The sequence below is a fragment of the Chlamydotis macqueenii genome, chromosome 20 (genome assembly GCF_036417535.1).
Source record: "Chlamydotis macqueenii isolate bChlMac1 chromosome 20, bChlMac1.mat, whole genome shotgun sequence".
NCBI lineage: Eukaryota > Metazoa > Chordata > Aves > Otidiformes > Otididae > Chlamydotis > Chlamydotis macqueenii.
In genome coordinates, this window is record NC_141575.1 from 3,607,445 (window position 1) to 3,630,643 (window position 23,199).

General features: G+C 55.3%; 3 protein-coding genes, 1 long non-coding RNA gene and 2 other non-coding genes across 7 annotated transcripts; 2 read left to right on the forward strand and 4 right to left on the reverse strand.

The window, feature by feature from the left end:
* The first annotated feature begins 4,718 nt into the window (after positions 1-4,718).
* On the forward strand, positions 4,719-11,388 carry DIPK1B (divergent protein kinase domain 1B). Its single transcript, XM_086763894.1, has 5 exons — positions 4,719-4,911; positions 7,411-7,545; positions 9,056-9,163; positions 9,354-9,530; positions 10,152-11,388. Exons 1-5 carry the CDS (start codon positions 4,849-4,851, stop codon positions 10,962-10,964), a joined length of 1,296 nt encoding a protein of 431 aa, XP_086620020.1. The 5' UTR covers positions 4,719-4,848; the 3' UTR covers positions 10,965-11,388.
* A 2,146-nt stretch (positions 11,389-13,534) lies between these two features.
* Positions 13,535-19,146, reverse strand: LOC147598221 (uncharacterized). 2 transcript variants are annotated; one of them, XR_015260730.1, is made up of 6 exons: positions 19,089-19,146; positions 18,581-18,809; positions 17,952-18,007; positions 17,104-17,153; positions 15,850-15,899; positions 13,535-13,937 (listed from the first exon to the last, which is right to left on the reverse strand). It is a non-coding gene; the product is annotated as an uncharacterized LOC147598221 (long non-coding RNA). The 2 variants fall into 2 exon arrangements; XR_015260729.1 differs by having other exon boundaries at positions 18,546-18,809.
* LOC147598222 (small nucleolar RNA SNORA17) lies at positions 16,932-17,065 on the reverse strand. Its single transcript, XR_015260784.1, has one exon. It is a non-coding gene; the product is annotated as a small nucleolar RNA SNORA17 (small nucleolar RNA).
* Positions 17,628-17,760, reverse strand: LOC147598223 (small nucleolar RNA SNORA17). Its single transcript, XR_015260783.1, has one exon. It is a non-coding gene; the product is annotated as a small nucleolar RNA SNORA17 (small nucleolar RNA).
* A 466-nt stretch (positions 19,147-19,612) lies between the features above and the next one.
* MRPS2 (mitochondrial ribosomal protein S2) lies at positions 19,613-21,238 on the reverse strand. The gene is made up of 4 exons (XM_086763830.1): positions 21,145-21,238; positions 20,985-21,044; positions 20,757-20,886; positions 19,613-20,533 (listed from the first exon to the last, which is right to left on the reverse strand). The coding sequence occupies exons 1-4, from the start codon at positions 21,170-21,172 to the stop codon at positions 19,990-19,992; spliced, it is 762 nt and encodes a 253-aa protein (XP_086619956.1). The 5' UTR covers positions 21,173-21,238; the 3' UTR covers positions 19,613-19,989.
* Positions 21,239-21,322: 84 nt separating this feature from the next.
* PIERCE1 (piercer of microtubule wall 1) lies at positions 21,323-23,198 on the forward strand. Its single transcript, XM_086763763.1, has 3 exons — positions 21,323-21,480; positions 21,574-21,652; positions 21,864-23,198. The coding sequence occupies exons 1-3, from the start codon at positions 21,368-21,370 to the stop codon at positions 22,047-22,049; spliced, it is 378 nt and encodes a 125-aa protein (XP_086619889.1). The 5' UTR covers positions 21,323-21,367; the 3' UTR covers positions 22,050-23,198.
* Position 23,199: the final 1 nt, after the last annotated feature.

Sequence of the window (23,199 nt, forward strand, 5' to 3'; positions counted from 1 at the left end):
AGGGGCCTCTTAAGCCAGCTGTCTGCACTGGGAAACCTGAAGTGGCTGCGCGGGCAGGGTCAGACCCTCATTAATGCCTGGGTGCTCGGGACCCCGCTCGCGCGAGGCGTGAAACCTGTGCGGCAGCGCTGGAGGGAGTCAATTAGTCATGGCAAATCCAATCCGACGCGTCCCCGGAGCTTTCCCACTCAGCTGGCCCTGCCGCTGGGGCCTTTTCAACAGTCCATCACATCAGAGCCACCACTCCCGGTCCCTCTCTGCACCTTTTTGGTGATATCTCCTTGTTTCTCCTATTTCCCTTTTTCCAGAAATTGTGATGCTTGGTGTCCGGGGAGGAGGGAGAAGCCCATTGCTCTTCCCACATGCCCATCACCGGCCCGTGCCGTTAGACGCCGCGGCGAGCAGGCACATGCCCCAGCTGAAGCCACGTGTGAGGGTCCTGGGTGGAAGAGGTGGTGGTGGTGGCAGGCACTGCCTTCTTGAAAACCCCAGCCCTTTCGCACGTGGAGCCCCCGAACTGGAGCCCCTCCTGCAGGCACCTGAGGCTGATGAACAGGGAGCACCTGGAAGATGAAGGCTGACTTAAAAACCCAAGAGCTGTGCGTGTGTTCTCCCAGCGCAGCGCCATTTACAGATGCTGCGGTATTTCACGGCTCAGGTGGGCGTGTGGGCTGCAGCTCTGGATAAAACGTCTGGCTCTGAGCCAGCGCAGGCTGGGACACCGTCCCCCTCGGAGCACAGCGGGCTGCGTGTGCCAGCGCACCGCAGCCAGGGCTGCTCGTCCTGCCTGCACACCTCCGTCTCCTCCGTGGCCAGCTGAGCCCCGTGCCTGCTTCCAAGGAACGACCCCCTTGGCCAAGCCTGACTTTGGGAACAAAATTCCCAGGGATAAAGCCGTGTCCAGGCTCTCACAGCATCAGGAGCGCTCTGGCTCGAGGCGGGTATCCGTGTGGAGCAGGTGTGGGCTTCAGGGCTTGTCTGCGGGCACCGGCAAGGGAGGAATCCCCCGGGTTGCGTCTCAGTGCAAGCCGTGAGGATGAATTGCTCCGTAACCAGCTAAGCCTGCACAGCGATCTGCTTGCTCAGCCTCCTCGTCCCTGCTCATTTGCAAGCTCCTTTTCCTCCTCGGCTGGGAAGAGCCCGCAGTTGGCACATGACAGAAATCCTAATGACAGCGGCTCCCCTTCCGGAGCGGCGGGGCTGGCAGAGCCGCAGGGCTCCCAGCCACAGCCACCACCCTCTGCCTTCAGCCCTGGCGTTGCCTGCAGCGGAGCCCTTGGGCTGCCCCTCTTCCACCCCACGGCTCAGTGCCGGGGCTCTTGGCGAGGGGCAGGGGTGTCCTGGGGTGTCCCCAGCCTGGGGGGCCTGGTGGTGAATGGAGGGTGAGACCCCCAAACCGCCCCCAGACAGCCGGGAGCTCTGTGGGGGCTGCACGCCTGGCCCAAAGCATGCAAGGGGGCCCCAGCTTTCCACCCGCCTCCTAATTCCATAATGCTTAATTACAAGGAGCAGGGATTTGGAGAGGAAGCGGAGGGGGCGAGCGCAGGACAGATTGGAGAGGAAGATGGTGCTGGGGGTGGTGTCAAGCCAGAAACACAAGAGCTGATTAGCATTTCTAATTATAACGGCTGCGCTCAGCCCCAGCATGGCCCGGCGGGCAGAGGCAGCCGACGGCGCTGCGCGGAGCCAGCTGTGGATGCCACGCGGGAAGCGCGGGCGATCAGCCTCAAATCCTGCAAGGATGCACAGAAAAGAGCATTAGAGCCCGGATCCATCATCTCCCGAGCTGCGGCAGCGCCTGGGAATGCTGGGTGCCATCACAGCCACCCCCCGGAGCAGAAATGCCTCTGGTTCGCAGCCGCGGGGCTGATCCTGACGCTTGGGGAGGGGAGAGCGTAGGCAGAGGGGGAGCAAGCGCCCCTCTTTCGGCTCTGGGTTCTGCACCCCCCCCGCCATGCAGCGGCGTTGGGCACTGCAGGTGATGGCATCGAGCCACGCTGTCCCCGGCTGCCACCTGCCACTGCCACCCCACCCAGAGGAAGGAGGACAAAGGGACGATGGAGGTCCTGGCTCACAACTCGGGGCTGCTCTGTGCGTTGCTGTTAGCACTGGCAGGCGAGATAATGCGTTCAAGTATTTAATAACATCATCATGTAATCAGGTAAATATTATGGGCCGGGGAATGACAGTCACAGGGCTGTAGGTGCCCTGAGAGCTCCCGTGTCCCGCGGGCGCAGCGCTCTGTGCCCACAGAGCCACTGCATGGCTGGGAAGCGATCGGAGGCGAGCATGCTGCATGCTGCGGGTTGAGTGAAGATAAGCAAGGCTTTTGTGGGCTGAGTGACCCGTGAGAAACTGAAGCGACTTGATCAAGGGAGCGAGTGAAAGATTCCCAGGTTGGAGATCAGCATCGACTGCTTTCGGCGTCTTCTGGATGCTGACAGCTCCTGGGGGACCGCCTTCCCCACCTCTGTGATGCCATGCAGAGCAGCTCCGGATGCCTGCCTGCTGCTGGGAGCCCAGCCCAGCTCAGGCTTTTTGGTGAGGGGAGAGACCCCGTGCATAGGGACAGCCCAGGCTGTGGGAACGGGGCAGCAAAATGGGCGTCTCCGATGCCAGGTCCTCCATGCGCCTGGGAAATAAACGGGAGACAGGCACCGCGGGGAGCGATCCCGCTGCCCTTGCCCATTGAGTGTAAGATATAATCACACCTGCAGAATTTTTATTACTCTTTTGATTGGATTAATTAATCTTTCAATGATAACTTCTCATTAGGCATTCCAACGATCAATACTAATCACTTAATTACTCGGCGTATTACAGCTTGGGAAGGTCTGCTCGTTCCTAATTAGATTCTCTGGACAATCCACCCCTGAGCGTTGCAGAGCCCCGCAGCAGAGATCCGTGGCGTCTTGAGCCTCTCTCAGCTTCGGCCCGGGCGTGTCGTTTCCCATCTCCGACGGGGGTTTCGTTCCACCTGCATGCACTGTGCTTGGCCCCCGAAATGAGGGAGCTGTGGCAGGAGGGTGAGGTGGGGAGCATGAAGGTCAGGAAAGCTGCCTGCCGCTGCTCAGCCTCCTGAGATGGCACCGAGGGTGGTGGGAGACCAACCCCACCGAGGAAGGCTCGGGTGAGCAAAGGAAAGGAGCGTGTCGCAGCGCCAAGACCCCCAGGACCCTCCTCATCCTCACAGCTGGCTCAGCTATCTGGCACCCAGCAATGCATCTTCCTGTCCCTGCTGTTTTCCGTATTACCAACCTCACCGTAAAAAAAAAAAAAAAATCACAGAGGTTCTTTCTTTTACTGGGCTAATTAAAGCTAAAAATAAGCTGTGTAAGCTCCAGAGAGCCATCCTGCCTTCAGCAGGACGTAAAAACCTGCACGAAGCAGAGCCGCAGGCAGCCGGGGCGACGTTAACCCGGCCCGGTTACTGATGCGACACGTCGGGCAGCGTCGGCTCGTACGGCGGCGAGCGTGGAGGTCACGGCACTGCGCTGGCTTCGAGAGCAGCTGGGATCTCCTCCGTGTTACGAGGAGGCAGCAAACAAGCTGCAGGATTTGGGTGTGTTGGTTCGGTTTTGGGGCGATGCTCGTCGTTTAGCACCGCTGACCAGGTTGGGCCAGCGCAGGGTTTTGGCTAGTTAGTCCTCGGGCACGCGGTGCTGGACACCGGGTAGGAACCACGGGGTGTGGAGCGACCAGCTTGTTTCCAGTGTTTGTCGTTTTGAGGCAAATTCCAATGGAAGGAAGCGATTTCAGCCATGAAAAGGGGACAGACAGATAATCTGAAGAATCAGTAATATTGCGCGAGGAATTATCTTCACAACGGCCACGTGACCGACCCTCCCAGACCATTTTCTGTCCTATTTTTGTCTCTCTCTCCCCCTTGCTCTGGCCGTGTATGCTGCAGCCCCCCGGACGAGCCTGTCTCCTCTCTGCCTGATACAAAGCAGCTCCTGTCTTGCCTTGAGGTTTCCCTGCCCAGCGCAGCGCGAGCAGGGACAGCGCTGCTGCTTGGGTTTAAGATTCCGAACGGAGACAGCGAGGAGGCGAAGGAGCAAGGGCCACGGCTGGTGGGATGGGTGCCATGGGTGGGATGCAGCCCCCGGGCTGTTATCTGCTGCAGGCTGGGGGGTCTTCCAGGCTGCCACCCAAAATAGCTTTAAATAAAACCCAAGGTGCTGGGGGCCGTGGGGGGATCAGCATCTCCGTGAGCCCACCTCTGCCTGGGTCACCGACCAGCCTTGGGGCTGGGGGACCCAGCATGGGACCCCTGGGCGGTGGGGTGAGCCTGAGGGTGGGATTCTCTGGTGGGTGAGACCCCTATGCTGTGAGGTGGGATGCCCGAGTGGGATCCCTGGGTGGGAGGGACCTCCATGCTGTGGGGTGGGACCCCTGAGTGGGAGACTCGAGTGGCTGAGACCCCCGTGCTGTGAGATGGGACCCCCGGGTGGGTGAGACCCCTCGTGCTGCGGGATGGGACCCACGAGTGGGATCCCCAGATGGGGATCCCCATGGTTGGGTTGACCCGCCGTGGGTGGGACCCCTCGCGGGGGCTGGGGGCCGGTGCCGCGGGACCGCGCCGCGCTACAGCCCCCGCCTCTCCCCCCCCCCCCGCCCCGCAGGCCCCCCCGCGCTGCGTGCGCCGCCCCCGCGCCGAATCGGGCGGAGCCGCGCTGAGCCGCGCCGGGCCGGGCCGGCTGCGCTGCGGCGGGGAGCGGGCGGAGCCGCTCGGTGCCCCCTTCCCCGGTCCCGGCCCCCCGTGTCCCCCCCCACCCCGGGGGGGTCGCGGCCGCCCCGGCCATGCCCCCCGGAGCCTGAGGCCCGCGGCCGCGGGGCGCCCGCAGCATGCGGAGGATCCGGCGGCTGGTGCATCTGGTGCTGTTCTGTCCCCTCTCCAAGGGGCTGCAGGTACCGGGGCGGGGGGGGGGGGGTGATGGTCCGGGGCGGGGCTCGGTGATGCCCACCCATCTCTGCATCCCGGTACCGGCTGTGCACAAAGGGACGCTCCGCCGCCGCCACCACGCCGGCCGGTGTAAGGGGCTGGGGGGTCGGGGACCGGTACCGGGGTGGGGGGTGGGGGGGACGCAGGCCTGTACCGGCACCGGGAACCGCAGGCGTTGCCCAACCCTCGCCGCGGTGCTGGGGGAGCCGCTCCGGCCGTGCAGCACCGGGCCAGCCCGTCCGTCAGCTGCATCCCTGGATGAAGAAGCCGATGCAGCAGTGCAGGGATGCAGGGATGACTCCTTTCCTCTCTTTCTTCTTCTTCTTTTTTTTTTTTTTTTTTTTTTTTTAACTCTTTTCCTATCCCTGAGCTGCCGCGGGGGCTGAGGACCTGTCTCAGCGCTCCGGGGACCCAGTGGTGATGGGGCCGGAGATGCTGGCCTGGGGTGTTTTCTCTGCAGCTATGGGATGAGAAACCCAGACTGGTGAAGGTCCTGGACCAGTGCGGTTATCCCGCCGGAGAGGAGAATGGGAGGGGGTGGCTGGTGGGCAGAGGGTGCTGGCAGGAGGTGGGTGCAGAGCTGGGGGTCAGTGTGTGCAGGAAGGGCTGCAGGGCCAAGGGGAGCATTTAGGGGATGGCTCTGTGGGTCCCCAGGACGGTCCCCTGGCACGGTCCCCACCGCAAGGACACGTCGTGGAAAACTCCCCCCTGTTCCCAGGGGTCTGCAGGGGAACCATGGGGATGGAGCAGGATTTTGTGATGCTGCGTCCATTTTGCCTCTGATGTCAGCTCTGGCCCAAAGTCACTTCCAGGTCCCCCAGTGTCGCCCTAAAACTAAACACAGCAGCCCACGTGAGCAAAGGGTAACAGGCTGCCAGCCGAGGCGGTGGGCAGGGAAGCCCCTGTGCCTTGAGACTGAGCCCCTGGAGGAAACCAGCTATGGATCCAAAATATTACCAGTGGAACCTCTTGTTGCGGTGCATCCCCCACCTCCACATTTCTTTCCACCATTTAGGGGACAGTGAAGCCAGCGCTCCCCGTGCTGTGCTCAGGTCGCAGTCCTAACCCGTTCTGCGCTGGGGACGTGATGGATTCTTGGTCTGAATAAGCAAAAGGGGACATTTTGGCCATGCCAGGGCTTTGCCGCCCCGAGACGTTTCTCCAGTCGGAAGTCCACGGAAAGGGCCCCTTTGCTGAGGGCAGGGGGCCTGATGGGTGATGCCCCCACCACTGGGCAGTTTTTGGGGGGCTGCTGCGCTGGGCAGGATCTCACAGGTCACAGTGGTGTCGCAGACTTCAGGGACTGGCGCTGGTTTGTGGCTCGCAGGAGCAGCTGCCCTTGGCCAAGTCCTCGCCGCGCTCAGGTTCTCTAACAGGCGTTAACGAGTGGTGCTGTTGCTCAACAGGCAAACCGGGCATCGTGGCCCCCTTCACCCTTCGGCATTTCTAATTCACGTGCAAGATGTCGCGATCTCGAGGCAGACCTCGAGACCTTTCGCCCTCGCCTGCCGATTCCCGTGATGCCCGTTTGTTGGGGCCAGGGTGAGCCCAGCCGCTGGCCGCAGCCGGTGCAGCGGGAGGGCGGAGGGTTCCACTGCCTCCAGTTACTGCCACGGGGGTGTTTGGGAAGTGGGAGCAGTTTTGGGCTGCAAGACCCAAGCGAGGATCCCTGGCAGGCTGTCAGGTTGCCGCGTCCGCTCGCCTCCAGCCCTGTCCTGGCAGCGGGTGAAGCGGTGTGAGGAGAGGGGAGAGTTTGGAGGTGGCCACTGGCCAAGGGCTTTCTTGACCTGGTGTGAAGCCGGAGTTAGAGACCGGAGGGAATGAAGTGTTTGACACAAGGATTAATTCCCTGCCCATAGGAATTGCCATGTTTTGCGGGTCAGGTAGACAACGTGTATTGCGGAGAAGCCAGGCAGCAGCAGCGCTGCTGTTTAAGGGTCAGAGGGGAAGAAATGAAGCCAGGAAAATAAAATCATGCTGCCAGTCTCCGAGGCGTTTGCACGGAGTATTATCCATGCGCTTCCAGGTTCGTTACTCGCCCGCTCCAGCGCATGACTGGCGCTGGCAGCCTCCCCTGGGGCTTTGCAATGGGGGGGGGGTCTGCTGAGAAAGGTCTCCCCACGCAGGAGCAGAGCCTCTCGCAGCCCTGAGGGTGATCCCTGGGGTTGCGGAGGGCAGGGCTCTGCCCTGGCACTGGCAGGGGAGCAGCCGCCGCTCCCGGGCTCGGGGATGCACGGCAGCCAGCTCCCGGCAGCCCAGCGCTGTAATCTCCCTGCTTTTAGGGAATTCTAAGTGACCTACTTGCAGCAAGAGTTGTATAATAGACTGGTGAATATATATATATATTTAAAAGGCTGAAGGTTTCACCAGTGCTGGGGTTGGTTTGTATGGAAGTCGTCCTTGTCCAGCCGCCGCCGACCCGCGCAGAGCCCCTGGCCTTCACCAGCATTTTCTTTTCCTTCCAGAATCGTCTCCCGGGCATCAAGGTGAAATACCTGCTGGTGGTGTGGCTGGGCATCTTCGTGGGCAGCTGGGTGGCATACATGCATTACTCCTCCTACTCCGAGCTCTGCCGCGGCCACGTCTGCCGGATGATCATCGTGAGTGGCGGCCAGCAGCCCCCGCGGCAGCGCTGGTCCCGGTTTGGGGTGAGGGGGGCTGCGGGACCCCCATTGCCAGCCCCTGTGTGGCCGGGCAGGCAGCGCCGGGGCAGCGTCCTGCGCAAGAGCTGGGCCGAGGAGCCCTCCTGGCAGCCGCTTCCCCGGCACGGTCCCCGGCATCGCACGGAGCTCGGAGCGGGAGAGGTGACCTTATCCCGCCAGGGCGACGGCCAAACGATTTAATGAGATGTTGGAGGGAAGCCAGCCAGGGCAGGCCAGGCGGACGCGGGCAGATTAATGTCTGTGGAGACGAAGTTGCAATGTCAGAGCAGGATCAGCGGGCGGGGAGAGCATCGCGCCAGCCCCCTGAGCGCCGCAGAGAAAAACGGGGAGCAGCCGGTCCGTGGGTACCGCTCGGTGACTGCCGGCGTGCCCTAAGGAAACACCGGCCTGCGCGAAGAGCAGAGCCCTCTGGGGAGCTTGGCTGGGTGCGTTTCGCCCCTGCCTGGGGTTTGCGGTGGGGTGCAGCCTGCTCCCCACGGCATCCCTGGGGCCGGCAGCCAAGCAGGGGATCCCCCCAAACTGCTGTGTGTGCCCCAAGGCAGGGAGCGGGTCGCTCGCGCAGCCCAGGCGAGGAGGGGGACGCCAGGCTGTGGCTGAAAACGCCTCGTTCATCAGTCCTTCGGCAGAGGAGGGAGGCAGGAATTGCCATAACAACAGCGACGATCGTTTAATTTGATTTTCTGCATGACTCTGGCCACGGGGGCTCAGGCGCTAATTCCTGCTCGGAGCTCCAGGTTTAAGACACCGTGTCTGGCCGTGTCCCCTGTGAGCAGGTCTGAGGGGTAATTCCCATCCACATCGGGGGGGGGAAAAAAAAAAAGAGGGAAAAGATGCAGTGAATTTCTGCAGCTCCCATTTCCAGCCCTGAGGCTGTTGTGCCTTCGCTGTGAAGCTGCAGAGCTGCAGCCTCTCCTGCCCCGGGGACGCCTCCAGCTCCCGACTCAGCCGCCCCGCGTGCGGATCAGAGCCACCCTCTGTCCCTGTCCCCGCCACTGCCTGGACCGGGGCCAGCCCAGTTCACAGCGGCGGCTGCTGCTCTGCTGAGCAGCCTGAGCCCGTGCATCCTCATCCTCGCCCAGGTCCGCGCTGCCCTCTCCTCCCACCCTGGCAGCTCCCCTGGCCCCCTGGGCTTGCAGCAGCAGCACCCAGGAAAAAAAAAAAAAGAAATTGTCGGCAATGGGAGATAGCGGTCTTGCCTCTGAGCAGCCTGTGTGGCCTTGCAATCAGATGTACCTGTTTTAGGGGGTCATTTTTTTCTCTTGTATAAGAGACTGGCATGAGCTCAGAGGAAACAGGCTCACCGGGGACGCGATGGCATTGATGGTGCTGTCAGGGACACGGGATAAACTGAAAAACTAAAGTGCCAGGGAGGCTTGGGGTGACCCAGATCCTGAGCAAATGGGGAGCTGCCCCAGCTGAGCTCCTGTCTCTGTCTTGCCCTCCCCAGTGCGACCAGTACAAGAAAGGAATAATTTCTGGCTCCACGTGCAAGGACCTGTGTGAGGAGCGCAGCCTCCTCTTCCAGCACTGCCTCTCCTCCTCGCCCACCCAGCAGGTAGGTCTCTGCCCCGCCGCATGGCCGGGGATGGGTGCAAGCGTCAAACCCGGGAGATGTCCTCCTCCACCCACCCCACATCTCCTCACCCCATCCCTGGTACCCGTCCCGAATTGAACCAGAAACCAGTTCTCTGCGCTTGCTGTTGTTTTCCTCCGGTCTCCGCCGTGTCCCCTCTCCTTCGCTGTAGGTTTACAGTGGGCTCTGGCGGGAGAGGGAGGTGATCATCAAATGCGGCATCGAGGAAGCCTTGAAGGCAGACAGCCACCCAGACTCTGTGCCCAGGAGGGACGTGGTCCTCTTTGACAAACCGACACGAGGCACGTCGATGGACGAGTTCAAAGAGATGCTCCTGAACTTCCTGAAGGTCAGTGCTGAGGGTCCCTCCGGGATCTTGCGGGCCTGGGATGCCACCTGTGAATCAGAAAGACTAGATGCCATTCCTTCCCCTGAAACGAGGGCTCCTCTGGCCCACGCTCCCCCTTGGGCACAGGGCAGGGCTCCTTACCCTGACTGCAGAGCAAGTACCCGTTTAGCCAAGAAAAACCTCCATTCTCACGCAGGAATTCTTATTTGCAAGATTTTAGTAGCAGCAACCTTGGAGGCTGCTGGACTGAGGCTGCGGGTGGCATCTGCGCTGGGCAGAGCTTATCCACAACCCCGCGGGCGGCCCTGGCAGCGCCGGCACTGCCGCAGCACTCACCCCTGCGCGGGGCTTCTCCTGCGGCGGTGGGACGGCAGCGCTGCCTGGCCTTTGCTCCCAAAAACTGGCTCCCACGCAGGTCTAGAGCAGCCCTGAGGCTGGTAAAATTCTGCGGGAGCTGAATCCGTCCAGCCGTACGCTGTGGCACGGCACCGAATCTGCTCGAGCAGGGTGGCTGGTTCCTCCTTTCCCAAGCTCAGTTCTTCAATTCCCCAGTTCAGTTTCGCGATGCTGAGCCCACAGAGAGCTGCAAGGGTCTGATGCCACTTCTTGTTCTGTTCACAGTCCAACCTGGGAGACCAGCCTTCTCTTGCAGCCTTGGTGAGCCGGATCATCGCCATGGCAGACGTGAACCGGGATGGGAAAGTGTCTTTAGCAGAGGCCAAATCCGTCTGGGCGCTACTTCAGCTCAACGAGTTTCTTCTCATGCTCTCCTTGCACGAGAAAGAGCACACTCCCAAGCTGCTGGGGCACTGCGGGGACCTCTACGTTACCGAGAAGATCCCCCACACCTCCCTCTACGGAGTGGATGTCCCCCCCTTCCTCCAGTCGCTGCTGCCTTCAGTCGTCCACCAAATCATCCACCAGTGGTTTGCACCAGCGTGGCCGCGGCGGGCAAAGATCGCCATCGGCCTTCTGGAGTTCGTGGAGGAGATATTCCACGGGACCTACGGGAACTTCTACATCTGCGAGACCGGCTTTAAGAACGTGGGCTACAATGACAAATATGACTTCAAAATGGTCAACCTGAGGAAGGTGGCGACGGAGATGACAATCAGAGGTTTCCTCAAGGGACGTCACTGTGAGCAGAACGTGGACTGCACCTACGGGAAGGACTGTATGGCCACGTGCGACAAACTCCTGAAGCAGTGCAAAAGCGACGTGGTGCAGCCCAACCTGGCGAAGGTCTGCGGGTTGCTGCAGGACTACCTGCTGTACGGAGCACCGCCCGAGCTGAAAGAGGAGCTGCAGAAACAGCTCCGAACTTGCATGACCCTCAGTGGCTTGGCCAGCCAGATGGAAGTGCACCACTCCCTTGTGCTGAACAACCTCAAGACCTTGCTCTGGAAGAAGATTTCAAACACCAAATATTCCTAACGGGGGAAGCACGGCCCTGGAGTTTAGAGTCTGCAATCTTGGAGTAAAGCCCAAGTGTCGAAGGCCTGTTTGTCCATCCTCTCCCTCACAGGAAAAACACGCCCTGCACAGGGAGTTCAGCATAGCTGCAGCCCCTTCTCCTTCATGGAAAACCAAGCATCATGACTTCCACTGCCCAGCAGGATCATCGATACGGTCGGCGAGAGCATGCTGCGGAGCTGGGACGCGGGGAGCCGGGCTGAACAGGCTTGGGGGAAGAAGATGACACGGAAAACGATAAGGAAGCGGAGCCCAGCTGGACGCATCTAACTGTTCCTTGATTAACAGGAGAGCAGTGCTGAGACATGGGAATGAATCATTCATGCTGTACTTGTCACATCTTTTGATGAACATCTCTGATGTAAATAAATAGCTTTTACGTGAATCACACCAGTACATCAATAGCGAAACAGCAGCCTTTTCAGTACCAGCGTGCTTGTGATCTGAAAAGGAGAAAAAGGTAGATTTGCCTATTCAAAATCTCTCCCTAAATGTCTGAGTCATCTGCCATCAGGTCCAGCTGGAGCTCAGGAAGCAGATAAGCTGTCTTTTCCACAGTGGAGAATCCCGGCGCTTCTTCCATTCCTTTTTTAAATGCCTGACCCCAGGCAGTGATGGGATGGCTTGTGTGAGGCTCCTGCCCACGGTCTGAAACGGCAGCACAGCCATTCCCTCTCGCGCGTGGGCTTTGGGAAGCGGCTGAGGCCAAGGACAGCTGAAAGGAAAAGGGCTACAGCAGGAACAATCCTGACCGGTTTCCATCTACGCTCCGTGTGTTACTTCCCACAGTACTCAGAGCAGGGATAAGCCAAACTCTCGGTTTAATTTGCCTAAAACTAAGCTGGGCTTGCACTGCAGAGGTTAAAGATTAATACCAGAATAATCCAGTGCTTCTCCCATTATTGAAATGAATTTCCAGGCAAGCTTTCAGCAGGTTTCAAGAAATTTGTTTGGCTGCTTACATACTACCAGGTCTCTTAACAACAGTCTGTTTCTTTTAAATGCTCAGTTATAGCGACCTTTTAAACCTGTGGGTAGAGAGGAAGAGTTTGTGTAAACTACCTTGAGCTTGTTGTGTTCCCAGCACAATCGCGTTCCTGCTGACGGGCCGTATGCCGGTGCTCTTGCCAACAATTGCTCAGTGAAGTGGAGCTGAAGTACAATCACCGAGAAAAAAAAAAACATCTGACAGTATATATAGCCTGTGAAAGCAAGCGGTAGCGTCGTGGCCACAAATTTATGAACCCTTTGGAGGAGAGATATCAGTATTTCTTCTGATTAGTTGTATAGGATCATCATTAAGTCTCACTATTATTTATGGAGGCAATGTTTCAGTGCCAACAGTGCTCTAAATCTAGCACGGAGCCAGCGTAGCTCACTTCCCACAGAGGAGTTGGCTTCGCAACATAATTCATCTGAGTGTTTGTAAGGCTTCTGTGTTTGAAGGGTGGCAAGTTCCTCAGCGCCACCCTTAATTCACTACAAACACTGCAAAGATGGTCAAGGCCCCAGGCACTGCACTGGTGCAGGATCACCTGCACCAGGGGGTTTGGTGGAGGGCGAAGGCGAGGACTGGAATTGGGTAAGGAGGCTCCATGCAGCCACCCCAGCTCCTCATCCATTGTCCTGCATTCCCATGGCAACCAGCTCCAGTGACAAATTAATTTTCTTCTGCTATTAGAAAAAGGAACCTAACAACCGTGCCAAATCCTCTCCTCAGATTTTCAGGGCAGTCATTTTTCACCCTCCCCTCCGTGTCTGAAATATTCTAGTAAATTTTGCCCAGAAAGTGGCATTCCTGCTGCACTTCACCCCCCCGCTCCCTATCCCAAAAGCAGTTTTAGGGTGAAGCAGTGGGTCAGCACCTAGAAAAGTGGAGGAAGCAAACCATGTCCCTTGCTTATCCACATCCTCTTAAATATCAGAATCTCTTTAAGCATTTATGACGAAAGATGGAAGTTCAAGGATAAAGACAGCCCCTGTACCTTGAAGAACTAGCCAAGACAGCTTTATTCAAATAAAGACACTTCTGACAAGAACTGCCACATTACCATGTTATTAATGCACACACCCCAGGAACAGCGGTGGACGCTCCAGGAATCACTGATGACTCACACACCCCACGAGCACTGAGTTTTGCTCTTCACTAATAAAAAGCACAAGTGTTTTCAGACATGTGCTTACGGTTTGAGCTACACTATGAGAGAAAAATGACTAAAGGCAAAGCTATTTTATGCTCACAATGCCTTCTCCAGATTTCCCACATTAGCTGGAAAAAGAGGATGAGCAGAACGCTGCAAGACTGACAATGTGATCGCACCTGATGCTGCTGCTTTAGCAGCACTGGTAGATTGTGCTACAAGAGAAGGGAGGTAAAGAGCAAGAGCTCTACCTTTCATTGTTTGAAGTAAAAAAAAACACAACCAAAGCAACCCAGTTCTCGTATCCAAAACTAAAAGTCTTAAATCCTAGAACGGTTACAAATTACTATTACTTGGGGTGCTACAAATACACACATAATTATTTCAGACTTATTGTAGGTGGCATCTTTATTTTTTTTTTTATAAGTCCTTCTTAACCATGTAGAGAAAACATGTAGTGAAACAACCGTGCTTTAGACCATGAAAACAGCATGTAAGCCGAGACGACGGAGAAGGGCAAGTCTGCAGCTCTTTAAGGCTATTCAACAGAAGTACAGCAAAAGCAGAAAGGAGCAGAACAGCTATAATTTTTTTTTTAAACCGATATTTGAGTACACAGGTTGCAGGAAACATTCAGAACCACCAGCAGTATCGCATGCGCCACTGGCTGTGGTGTGCTTGAAACTGCATATGAAAAAAGATGAACCTTTAGGAGTCTTCAAACGCAGACGCTGCTAACCATTTCTTCTGCTGTAGGCAGGTTTGACAGAAATTCTAAAACTCAAGGTATGATCTGCAAATAAAAAAGGGCCCAGAATGTCAGACAACTTCAAATACAGTCAGCACAAGCTAGCAATAAATCCTAGGGAGCTAATTAATCCCTACGTCTGTGCTGTTCACTGTGGTACAGTACCTGAGCTGAGGCACTGCAGCTAGCCAGGACAGAGAACTGCTTTTCATTTCAGAGGCAACATTTTCAGCTAATCAACAAATTACATCAGGTTTGTTGTAGGACTGTCCAAGGATTTTTCACATCCCAGAGGAAATAAAAAAAGCTTCATAAAATGAAATCAAATTTTAGGGAAGTCATTAGCCAGCCTCAGTTCACAGGGAAGCTTCAGAAAGCAATTTACTTCAGTCCAGAACCACAAGAACACCTTAACTCACACCGGCTGCATTCGCTGCCATCAGTGGAAGCAGAGTGCCTGCAAACTTGTGTGGATCAGGACTTACAGCAGTGACAGAAAGCAGATGGCACTAATAAATTCAACTCATTTAGGAGAGGTTCTTTGCCACAGAAAGGTTTTGGGGGAAAAAAAAAAAGTCTTCCGGCTAGGCAGTGCAGAGTGCTGGGTCTGGGAACAGGGTAATTTAGCGGCATGATAGCTGGAGCCTGTTCTTGGTTACAATTTCATTCCAAGGCTCTCTAAAAATCAGAGGTGAGTTTGCCATCCTCAGTGCACAGGCAAGCTATTAATAGTGCAAAGAAAGAAAAGCTGGGCTTATTCCAGCACTCAAAGCCATGACATACACCAGTTCTAAATGGTGAAGGGCTAAGTTAATGTGGAAAAAGATTTTAGATGTCTTTCAGAACCATTTTAATACAAAATATTAATCTTTTCCACAGCTGAATGCCAGGTGATTCTTTCAGTACAGCAATATTCATAGTGTGGGACTGCTGCTCAGTCTTGCGAAGATGGGTTAGCAGCAAACGCTATTAGGAAAATTTTAACAGCTAACCTATGCCTCACACAGCAGAGTTCTAAAGAGAGACTCATCAGGCACTCACTACCCCTACAGGGCCCTTGATGTGAATAAAGTCTGATGAAAAGGCTCCAATATGTATTCCAGGGTTAAAAAGTCAGGAAATGAAATAGAAGAGTCAGATCTGAAGGCATGCCTCTTTGCATAACCATATCCCCAACAACCTTATTAGCATTCTTTTCCAAAGCCACTGCTGGTAGGCAGTGACTTTTCCCAATTAAATGGCTCATTTTGCAGCCAGCAGCTACCCGCTTGGTTAATGGCACCTCTGGCCCTTGTAATGCCCGTTTAATGAGGACATTTTCCACCATTTCGCACTGCCAGATTTTGTCAAGCCGTTACTCACTGCAAAGGCTCTCCGAGTTTCGCAATACCATCTGTGTGTAGCCACGGCTTCTCTCACCACTTCTTTTAATAACACCGGCACAGCAGAGGCTGACATGCCCCACAACAGCCAGGAAAGAACAGTGACACACAGAGCTGTGGGGATACACTGATACCTGTGCTCCTAGCAGCTACCCGCCGTGGAGGTCAAGTTCCTTTGCCATCACGCTAGCACAGAAACACAGCAGAAACCAACTAAAAAGCCATATTGCACTCAATTTTATTTTTGCTTTTTGTCTGCTGTGTTACCAGCTGGAACACAATGCTGAAGGAAACTAGATCTTGTCTTGCGAAAGAGGGCAAAGCATTCCCCTGCTGCACCTACTGAGAGTTAGTTTAGGAGGACTTAAAAAAAAAAAAAACCTGAATTTTTAAGTTCTTTCTGCAAGTATGCACTAGTAGCATTTTATTTTATTTTTTTATTTTATTTCATTATTTGTCCATGTCCCACAAGGAGTCAGAAGGACGAGATGTACCAACCCAAGGACTTCTACGCAGACACTGTTTTGGTAACACACTGAGATTTAATACGTTTCCAAGAAATACAGATTACCTACCTTCAACACTTGAAGCAAGTTCCGGAACTCAGTCCTGTTCTCGAAAGTAGCTGTAAGAAGAGAAAAAAAAAAAAAAGATCTTCAGTTTGGGTTTTTGTGGGGTGGTTTGCTTGGTTGTTTTTCTCCTCCCTTTGCCCCGCCAGCATGACTACAAAGCTGCATTTCAGCAAAATGCTGGTTGCACCTTCTGCTCAAACTTACTCAGCACCCTTGGAAGTCAAATTGTTGCTGGCCAAGTGTTTTATTAATGTTGGGAACAGGGTGCAATTTTCTCCATGTGCTACATCCACACCCAGCTGATTCTAGATCATGCCAAACCTTTTGAAACAACAAACTTAAGTGTCCGTTTCCCCCATCTCCTCCACACCCAGGTGCAATTCTTGGTATCTACGGAATGCTGAACCCTGCAAAGCGCAAGAGCTGCCCTTTCACAGACAGAACAGGCAGCAAGCAAAGATGTCTTGCAGCCCATAAAGGATTGTTAAGGAAAAAAACAGAATTTAAGAATAGAGCTGTCACATTTATTTGTCCTTGCAAAAAAAGGAAGGACCTTCTCCTGATGCAGTTAAAATTTAAAGGCATCATTTTAACTGCTTTTCAAAGGAAATCTGCTCCACCTTCCGCTGATTCTCTGGAGAAAGAGACATACATGGAAACAACGTCAAGCTAGCGATCTCTGAGCAGTTGCAAGTTTCAGGCACAGGAAGCCCCTTCTGATATTAACATGTCAGGAGAGAAAAATCTCCACAAGAACTTTCCACTACTAGAATAAAGAATACTGGAGTTTGCCATTTCTCCATAAAAATAAAAGATACTATATGCCAGAAACCTGAATTAGCTTTTAACATAGTTAGAATGTTAGTAAAACATGGAAATTTCACTCCTAAAACATAGAATGATGGAAAAAAAGCCAGTTGCACCTCTTATTTGTCACATAAACAAGGTATTTGTGATGAGAATGACTGTCACACTGAAGGACAGGGCTAGCTTCTGTACTCTGTCCCTTGATAGCTGCCTGTCCTTCATGATTTAAGACTAAAATTAAAGGAAAAAAAAAAAAAAACAAACCAGAAAAAGCAATAAATGTCAGGTTGCTCATCGTTTCTGAGTGCTCACAGGTTTCAGAGCACTAGCAAAGACGTAGCCTTTTCCTCTCTGCCACCTAATGACACAAACACGGCACTACAGCCACATCTGCAACACGAGCTGGGGCATGCAGCTATTCCAGAGGAACTTCCATCCACTGCTGCTCACCTCAGGTCTTTCAGAAGACCTCCCGGGTCTGGCCTGTCACAAGGCTTTCTCTGAAAAAGAAGGGGAAAATATTTAGACACACTTCAAAGACCAATTATATGGTTACTCTTTCACTGAAGACAGAAATTTGAAAGGCCCAGTAAGAAAGGGAAGCTAAAGAAATAAACACGTAGCACAGGCGTATTTTTACTTTCAGGCAGGAATATGGTTGAGCCTGCCAGCATGCGACTCCCAGGACATGCTCCCAGTGGTGTCATCAGCTTGCCATGTGGCTCTAGACAGATCACTTCAACTCATTCTTCCGCAGCAGAAATCTACGAACCAACAGAACCCTACCGCTTTCAAGGCCAAACCTCCAGAAAGCCACATGCAGCCTGCCTGCTGCACACCCACTACATGTCTAGCAGAATACCTTTCTATTCTAGTACATACAGGCCTCACATTTAAAGCAATTAAAAAAAAAAAAACAAACAGGGAAGGCTTAATTTCTCAAGAGTCTCCTATTAACCAGCCTATTTACAAATGATGTCAGGCTATCAATCACTCGGAGTGCTCACAGGTTTCAGAGCAAACGAGCGTAGAACATAGCCTGTCTCTCTCTGCCACCTAATGACACAAAGATGCCACAGCAGCCACCTTTGCAACGCCTGTGGCAGGCTGAAAAAAAAAATCCCCACAAAGACCAAAAAAGGTGCTATTTACAGGTATTTGTAAGAACAAGATTAACCATCTGCTCAGAAAGTAGTATTACACAGGTATTTGGGGCACGTGTAGATACTAAACAGAAGACACCGGATACGATGCTGGAAATTCACTTGGCCAGCCTTTGTGTTAAGCACACCACTTACCCTTCATTTTTCAAGATGCGCAATCTTTTTCATTTTACCCTTTATCTTCTGCCAGGCTGAAGAAAGACAAACAAAAAGAAAGCAATAAGAATGCAGTTACAAACAAGTGTTTAGCTGAGCGGATAACAACCCTTCTGAAGTGCACCACTTAACAGAAAACCAGATTAAAAGCATTTCAAAGAAAGTTGAATAGATTTGCTTTAATTACTTAAATCTTTAAAAACATTTCCCTCAAAACCTGAAAAGGTGGTAGCCCTCCATTTTCTCCCCTCCTTCACTGGAAGCACATCCCTTTGCCTTATTTACCTTAAACCTAGTACCTTCCCCGATATTAGCTTATAAGACACCCGATCTACACTGAACCGATCCTCTACTCGATCCACTGTGGTTTTTCCAACCTAAACTATTCTGCGGACACAGCAGTGCCTGTAGCAGAGCACCGCCCGGGCCCACGGGACCTGCGGTCTCCTCCTGGCTGTGGCTGGCCACGCGGCTGAGGGGGGCAGTCTGTCCCGTCTGAGGCCCTAAAACCTGGGGAGGGCGAGCAGGCAAGCCTGGGGACTAAAGCCTGCTTTTCCTAGGGGTCACCCGTACCGATAAGACCAGCAGGTCGCACGGAGGCAGCCCACCTAGCTGGACACAGGAACCACTCGTGCCTCCTGCCACGCCTTCCTCCTCCTCCTCCTCCTCTCCGTGCACAAGGGGCTCTGCCGGTCCACAGCCATGTCCTCACGCCGCGGCCTTCCCTTGTTCAGCGACGGGGGAGGGCAGCAGACGCGGAATCGGCCGCCGCTGCCCGGCAGCCGCCGTCGGGGCCCGCACCGGAGCTTCGCTGCAACATGGCGCAGGAACGGGCACCTGGGGAGAGCAGCGGGCGGTTAGAAGCTGGTTAGAAGGCCCAGGAAGACCTTTCTCGGCCGGCACCAGCTTCCCGCGCCCGAGATCCCCCCCTTCCCGTCCCTCGGGCGGTTTGGGCCTCGCCCGCCCGGAGGAGCACTGTCCCCCGCCAGCACGGGCCTCCCCCGCCCGAGGGGAGCAGAGACCCTCCCGTTCACCCCGCCGGGACGCAGCGGGGCCGAGGGAGAGGCCGGGCCCCGCTCCGCGCAGACGGACCTGCGGGCCGCCACCGCTCCTCACCCCGCCGAGCGTCCCGCCGAAAGGAGCGAGGAGTGCTCGCCTTCCGCTTATATAGGGCGGGCGGACGGAAGCGGCGCAGGGACAATCCGCGCAGCGCGCTCGGTCCCCTGAGCGCCCCCTGCTGGGCGGGAGGACGCAGAGCAAGGAGCGGCCGGTGCTGGGACCGGGGACACTGGGCCAGGACACGGGATGGGGACCCCTGGTCTAGACATCGTCCCCACGCTGGGCCTGACCCCCAACTCTGCAGGGCCGCCCTAAGCCCTCCCACAGAGACACAAGGCACGTGTCTTTTCCCAGCTGCAGCCCGCAGCTCACCGTGGCGGGGGCAGAAGTGGGACCCTGGGACAAAGCAGGGACCTTCCAACCCCGCGATGCACCAGCCAGCCTCGCATCCTCACCTGCGATGCCCCACAGGTCCCCAAGCTGGGAACACCCTTCATCCCTTCACCCTCCACCCCTGTGACCACAAATGCTCACCGGAAACTCCCCTGTACCTTCCCATTTCACAAGAGAAGAAAGAAAAAGAATCACAAGACCCTTTATTTGTCATATCAAGAAGTGCGAGATACAGGTGGTTTCAGGTGAGATCACAAGCTCAGAAACAGGAAGGCCACAGGACGGAGGAGCCTCCTCGCAACAGCAAACAACACAGGGACAGGAGCTGGGTCTGGCCTGGCTCTGTCTCCCGTTGCATCGCTCCAGACAATTTTTTTTTTTTTGAGCTAGAGACCCACCGCTGCAGGATCTCTGTGCAGTGGCAGAGCTGGAGGGGGTTCCTTCCACAACCAGCCCAGCTCTGCCAAAAGCTGGTGCCCTGGGTGCAGGGTGGGTCCTGCAGTGGGAGCGGAGCAGGACGCCCATCACCAAGCTGCTGGGCACAGCCAAATCTGTCCCTAGGGCTCTAACTGCCCTCGGCTTTGCTCTGCAGCTCGTTGAAGATCTCACTCTGCCTCCTCTTGTCCTTGGCGCGGATGATGGTCATCCTGAAGAGCTTGCAGTAGAGCTCCATGGCAGTGGGGCTGTCGTCGTTCCCGGGGATGGGGTAGGTGATCAAACAGGGGTTGCAGTTCGTGTCCACCACTCCCACCGTGGGGATGTTCATCTTGGCAGCATCCCGGATGGCCACGTGGGGCTCAAAGACGTTGTTGAGGCTGCTGAGGAAGATGATGAGATCGGGCAGGCGGACGCCGGGCCCGAACTGGATGTGGGCGTTGGTGAGGAGGCCGCCCTGCCAGTAGCGGGTGTGGGCGTACTCCCCGCACTCCCGTGCCGTGCGCTCGACCAGGTGGCAGAACTGGCGTTTGCGGCTGATGAAGAGGATGATGCCCTTGCGGTAGGCAATGTGGGCGGTGAAGTTGAGGGCCAGCTGGAGGTGCTGCATCGTCTGATCCAAGTCGATGATGTCCTGATCCAGGCGGCAGCCGAAGATGTAGGGCTCCATGAATCTGAGGGGACAGAGGGAGTGCGACACAAGGGGACGCGGGGACAGGGTGGTACAGGCATCGAGCAGTGTTTTTCAACATGGCGTGACCCCACAGAAACCTTCTCACACCCCAACTCCCAGCTGGTACCAGAAGCGGTCTCTGCAGAGAGCCCTTGTGCGCAGTGCCTGTCCAGGAAACGCTCCCGATGCCGACAAGCGCTGGATCACGAAGCGGGGTCACTCACCTATGCCGACACCCCTTTTTGTGCCCCAGGTGCACCCGAGCGTCAAAGAGATCCTTCAGGGAGAAAAGCTCCTTCACGTTGAAGAAGTCGGGGTGGCTGAGAGGCTTGGACAGCAGGTTGTCATCCTCGGCTGAGAGAAAGGAAAAAGAAAACCAAGCCATCACCGCTCCCTCGTTGGCAGGGGATGAGCCGGGCAACCCCCTCACCCCATTTCCCGGCTGCACTCACCGCGGGGTCGGGCCGCCGCCGGGGCCGGGGCCGGGGCGCTGCCGTAGAGCCGCGGGGCTGCTGCGGGGAGAGAAACACGGGGGTCACACGGGTGGGCCGGGCCGGGCCGGGCCGGGCCGGGCCGGGCCGGGCACGGGTGGGCCGGGCACGACGCACTCACCTGCTCGCAGGAGCCGCCGCACCGCCATGCTCCGTGCCCCGCAGCAGCAGGGCGAGGAGGAGGATGAGGAGGAGAGGGAGGAAGGTCAAGCCTCGCCTTCCGCTTCCGGCGGGGCCGGGCCCGGGCCCATCCCCTGTGCCCACCCCCGGGGCGGGGCGAGGAGGGGGCCGGCCCGCGGCGTCACGTCGCCGGGCAACGGAGCGGCCCCGGTCCCGTCCCCGCCATGTCCTGCTCGGCGGCCGCGAGCAGCCCCGGCTCCCGCACCAGCGACTGGTACCGCACCAGCCCCGGCCTGCCCGGCCGCTTCCAGCAGCCAGCCTGCTTCCGCGGCTACGGGTAAGCGCGGCCCCTGCGCCCCCCCCGCCCCCCAGCCCCAGGCCGAGCCCCCCCGCCGCCCCCGCTCCCGCCCGTGCTCTCTCTCCCCCGCAGGAAGCCGGAGCCTCACCCCCGGTTCCGGACCACCAGCCAGGCCTACGGCAGCAGAGCCCCCACGGTGCACGACGTGCCGGTAAGTAGGGGTGCGGGGTGACGGAGGCGCCCCACCCGGGGGTCTCGGTGGGAGCGTCTCAAAGTTTTGGCCTCTGCAACGTCCCCGGGCAACGAACTCCCCAAGGCAGATGAAGATGAGGCGCCCTTGCCATTGCATCCAAGCTTCTGCATCTTGCAGGTGCCGGTGTTGGCATTTAAAACGTCTTCCTCCCCTTTTCTCACCCTCGCAGACCTGCTTCCACGTCACCTCGCACGCGTTTTCCAATTCTCTGGCGCAGTGTGGCATGTACAGAAACAATGGGCTCAACACCTCCATGGAGAAGAGCCACGTCACCGGCCCGGACAACTTCATCACCGCCCACGACCACCTCAACTTCCACCCCAGCTACAACCCGAGCGGCCCGTCGCACTGTTAGCTCTGCTGCAGCGACAGGATGAAGCCATTTCAGTTCACCGCTGGCTGCCTAGATAAAAAAAAAAAAACCCAACCCCAAAAAACCACAAGCGAGCAAACAACAGCATTGACCTTATCCTAAATCTGTTGCTACGCCTCATCCGAAAGCGTGACAGGAGGCACCACACCATGGTTATCAGCTAAATGAGGTTATCAGCTATTTCAGCGTGAATAAGACAGATTTTTATTACCGTCGTGCCATCAGGACAAGGCACTATTGTTAGACCCCTTGCGTTCGGGTTACCTCTCCTGAACGCAGACCCGCGACGTCACGGTTGTTACCACCAAGGAAAGTAAAACTGTATAGACCACTGGGAAAATAATTCACGTGGCACACCGATCGGCAGCAGATGAGCACACGTGCTTCACACTTATTAACCACATAAGTCAGGATTTAATGAGAATTTTTCTCCTGAACACAGAGGGAAAAAAAAAAAAAAAATCTTTCAGCTTGGTAATGTGAGACTTGCTATCACCACAAGATGAAAAGCTACAAAATTAGCAGGTTAAATGTAGCGGTACATTCCTAAAAATAACCCCCCCAACTCAAACTGTTGTGTTTTTCTTTTCTTTTTTTTTTTTTTTTTTAAACACTACTCCTACCTAGTTAAGGCCACAAATTTAGCTTTGGGGGAAAAGCAGTTTAAATCTATGTTATCAAAACAGAGCTCAGTAATTTCTTGGGAAAAAAAAAAACCTACAGGCACTTTGGTATTAGAAGAAAAGAACTAATTTACAGAATGAATATTAGGAGTGGTATCTTAATTTAGAAAGATGTAATGTGATTAAATGTCAGTTAAATAGCTCATATGAACCATTTTACTTAATTTATAGGCAGCATAGTTACAAACACTAGAACAACATACATTACATATCTATATATATTCCCTTAACCTTTTCTCTGTCAGTAATGACCCTTTAAACTCATGTACCACATATCATTAAGATTTTTAAACTGTTTCTATACTATTTAATGAATAACCAAACTGCACGTTTCCAGATGCATTCACTAAGCCTTTGGATTTCTTGCAGAAAGCATTTTTCACCTTTCTTACCTCTCAAAACTACGTTTTAAGAAATTATTCAAATAAATACAACTAATCAAAAAGAAC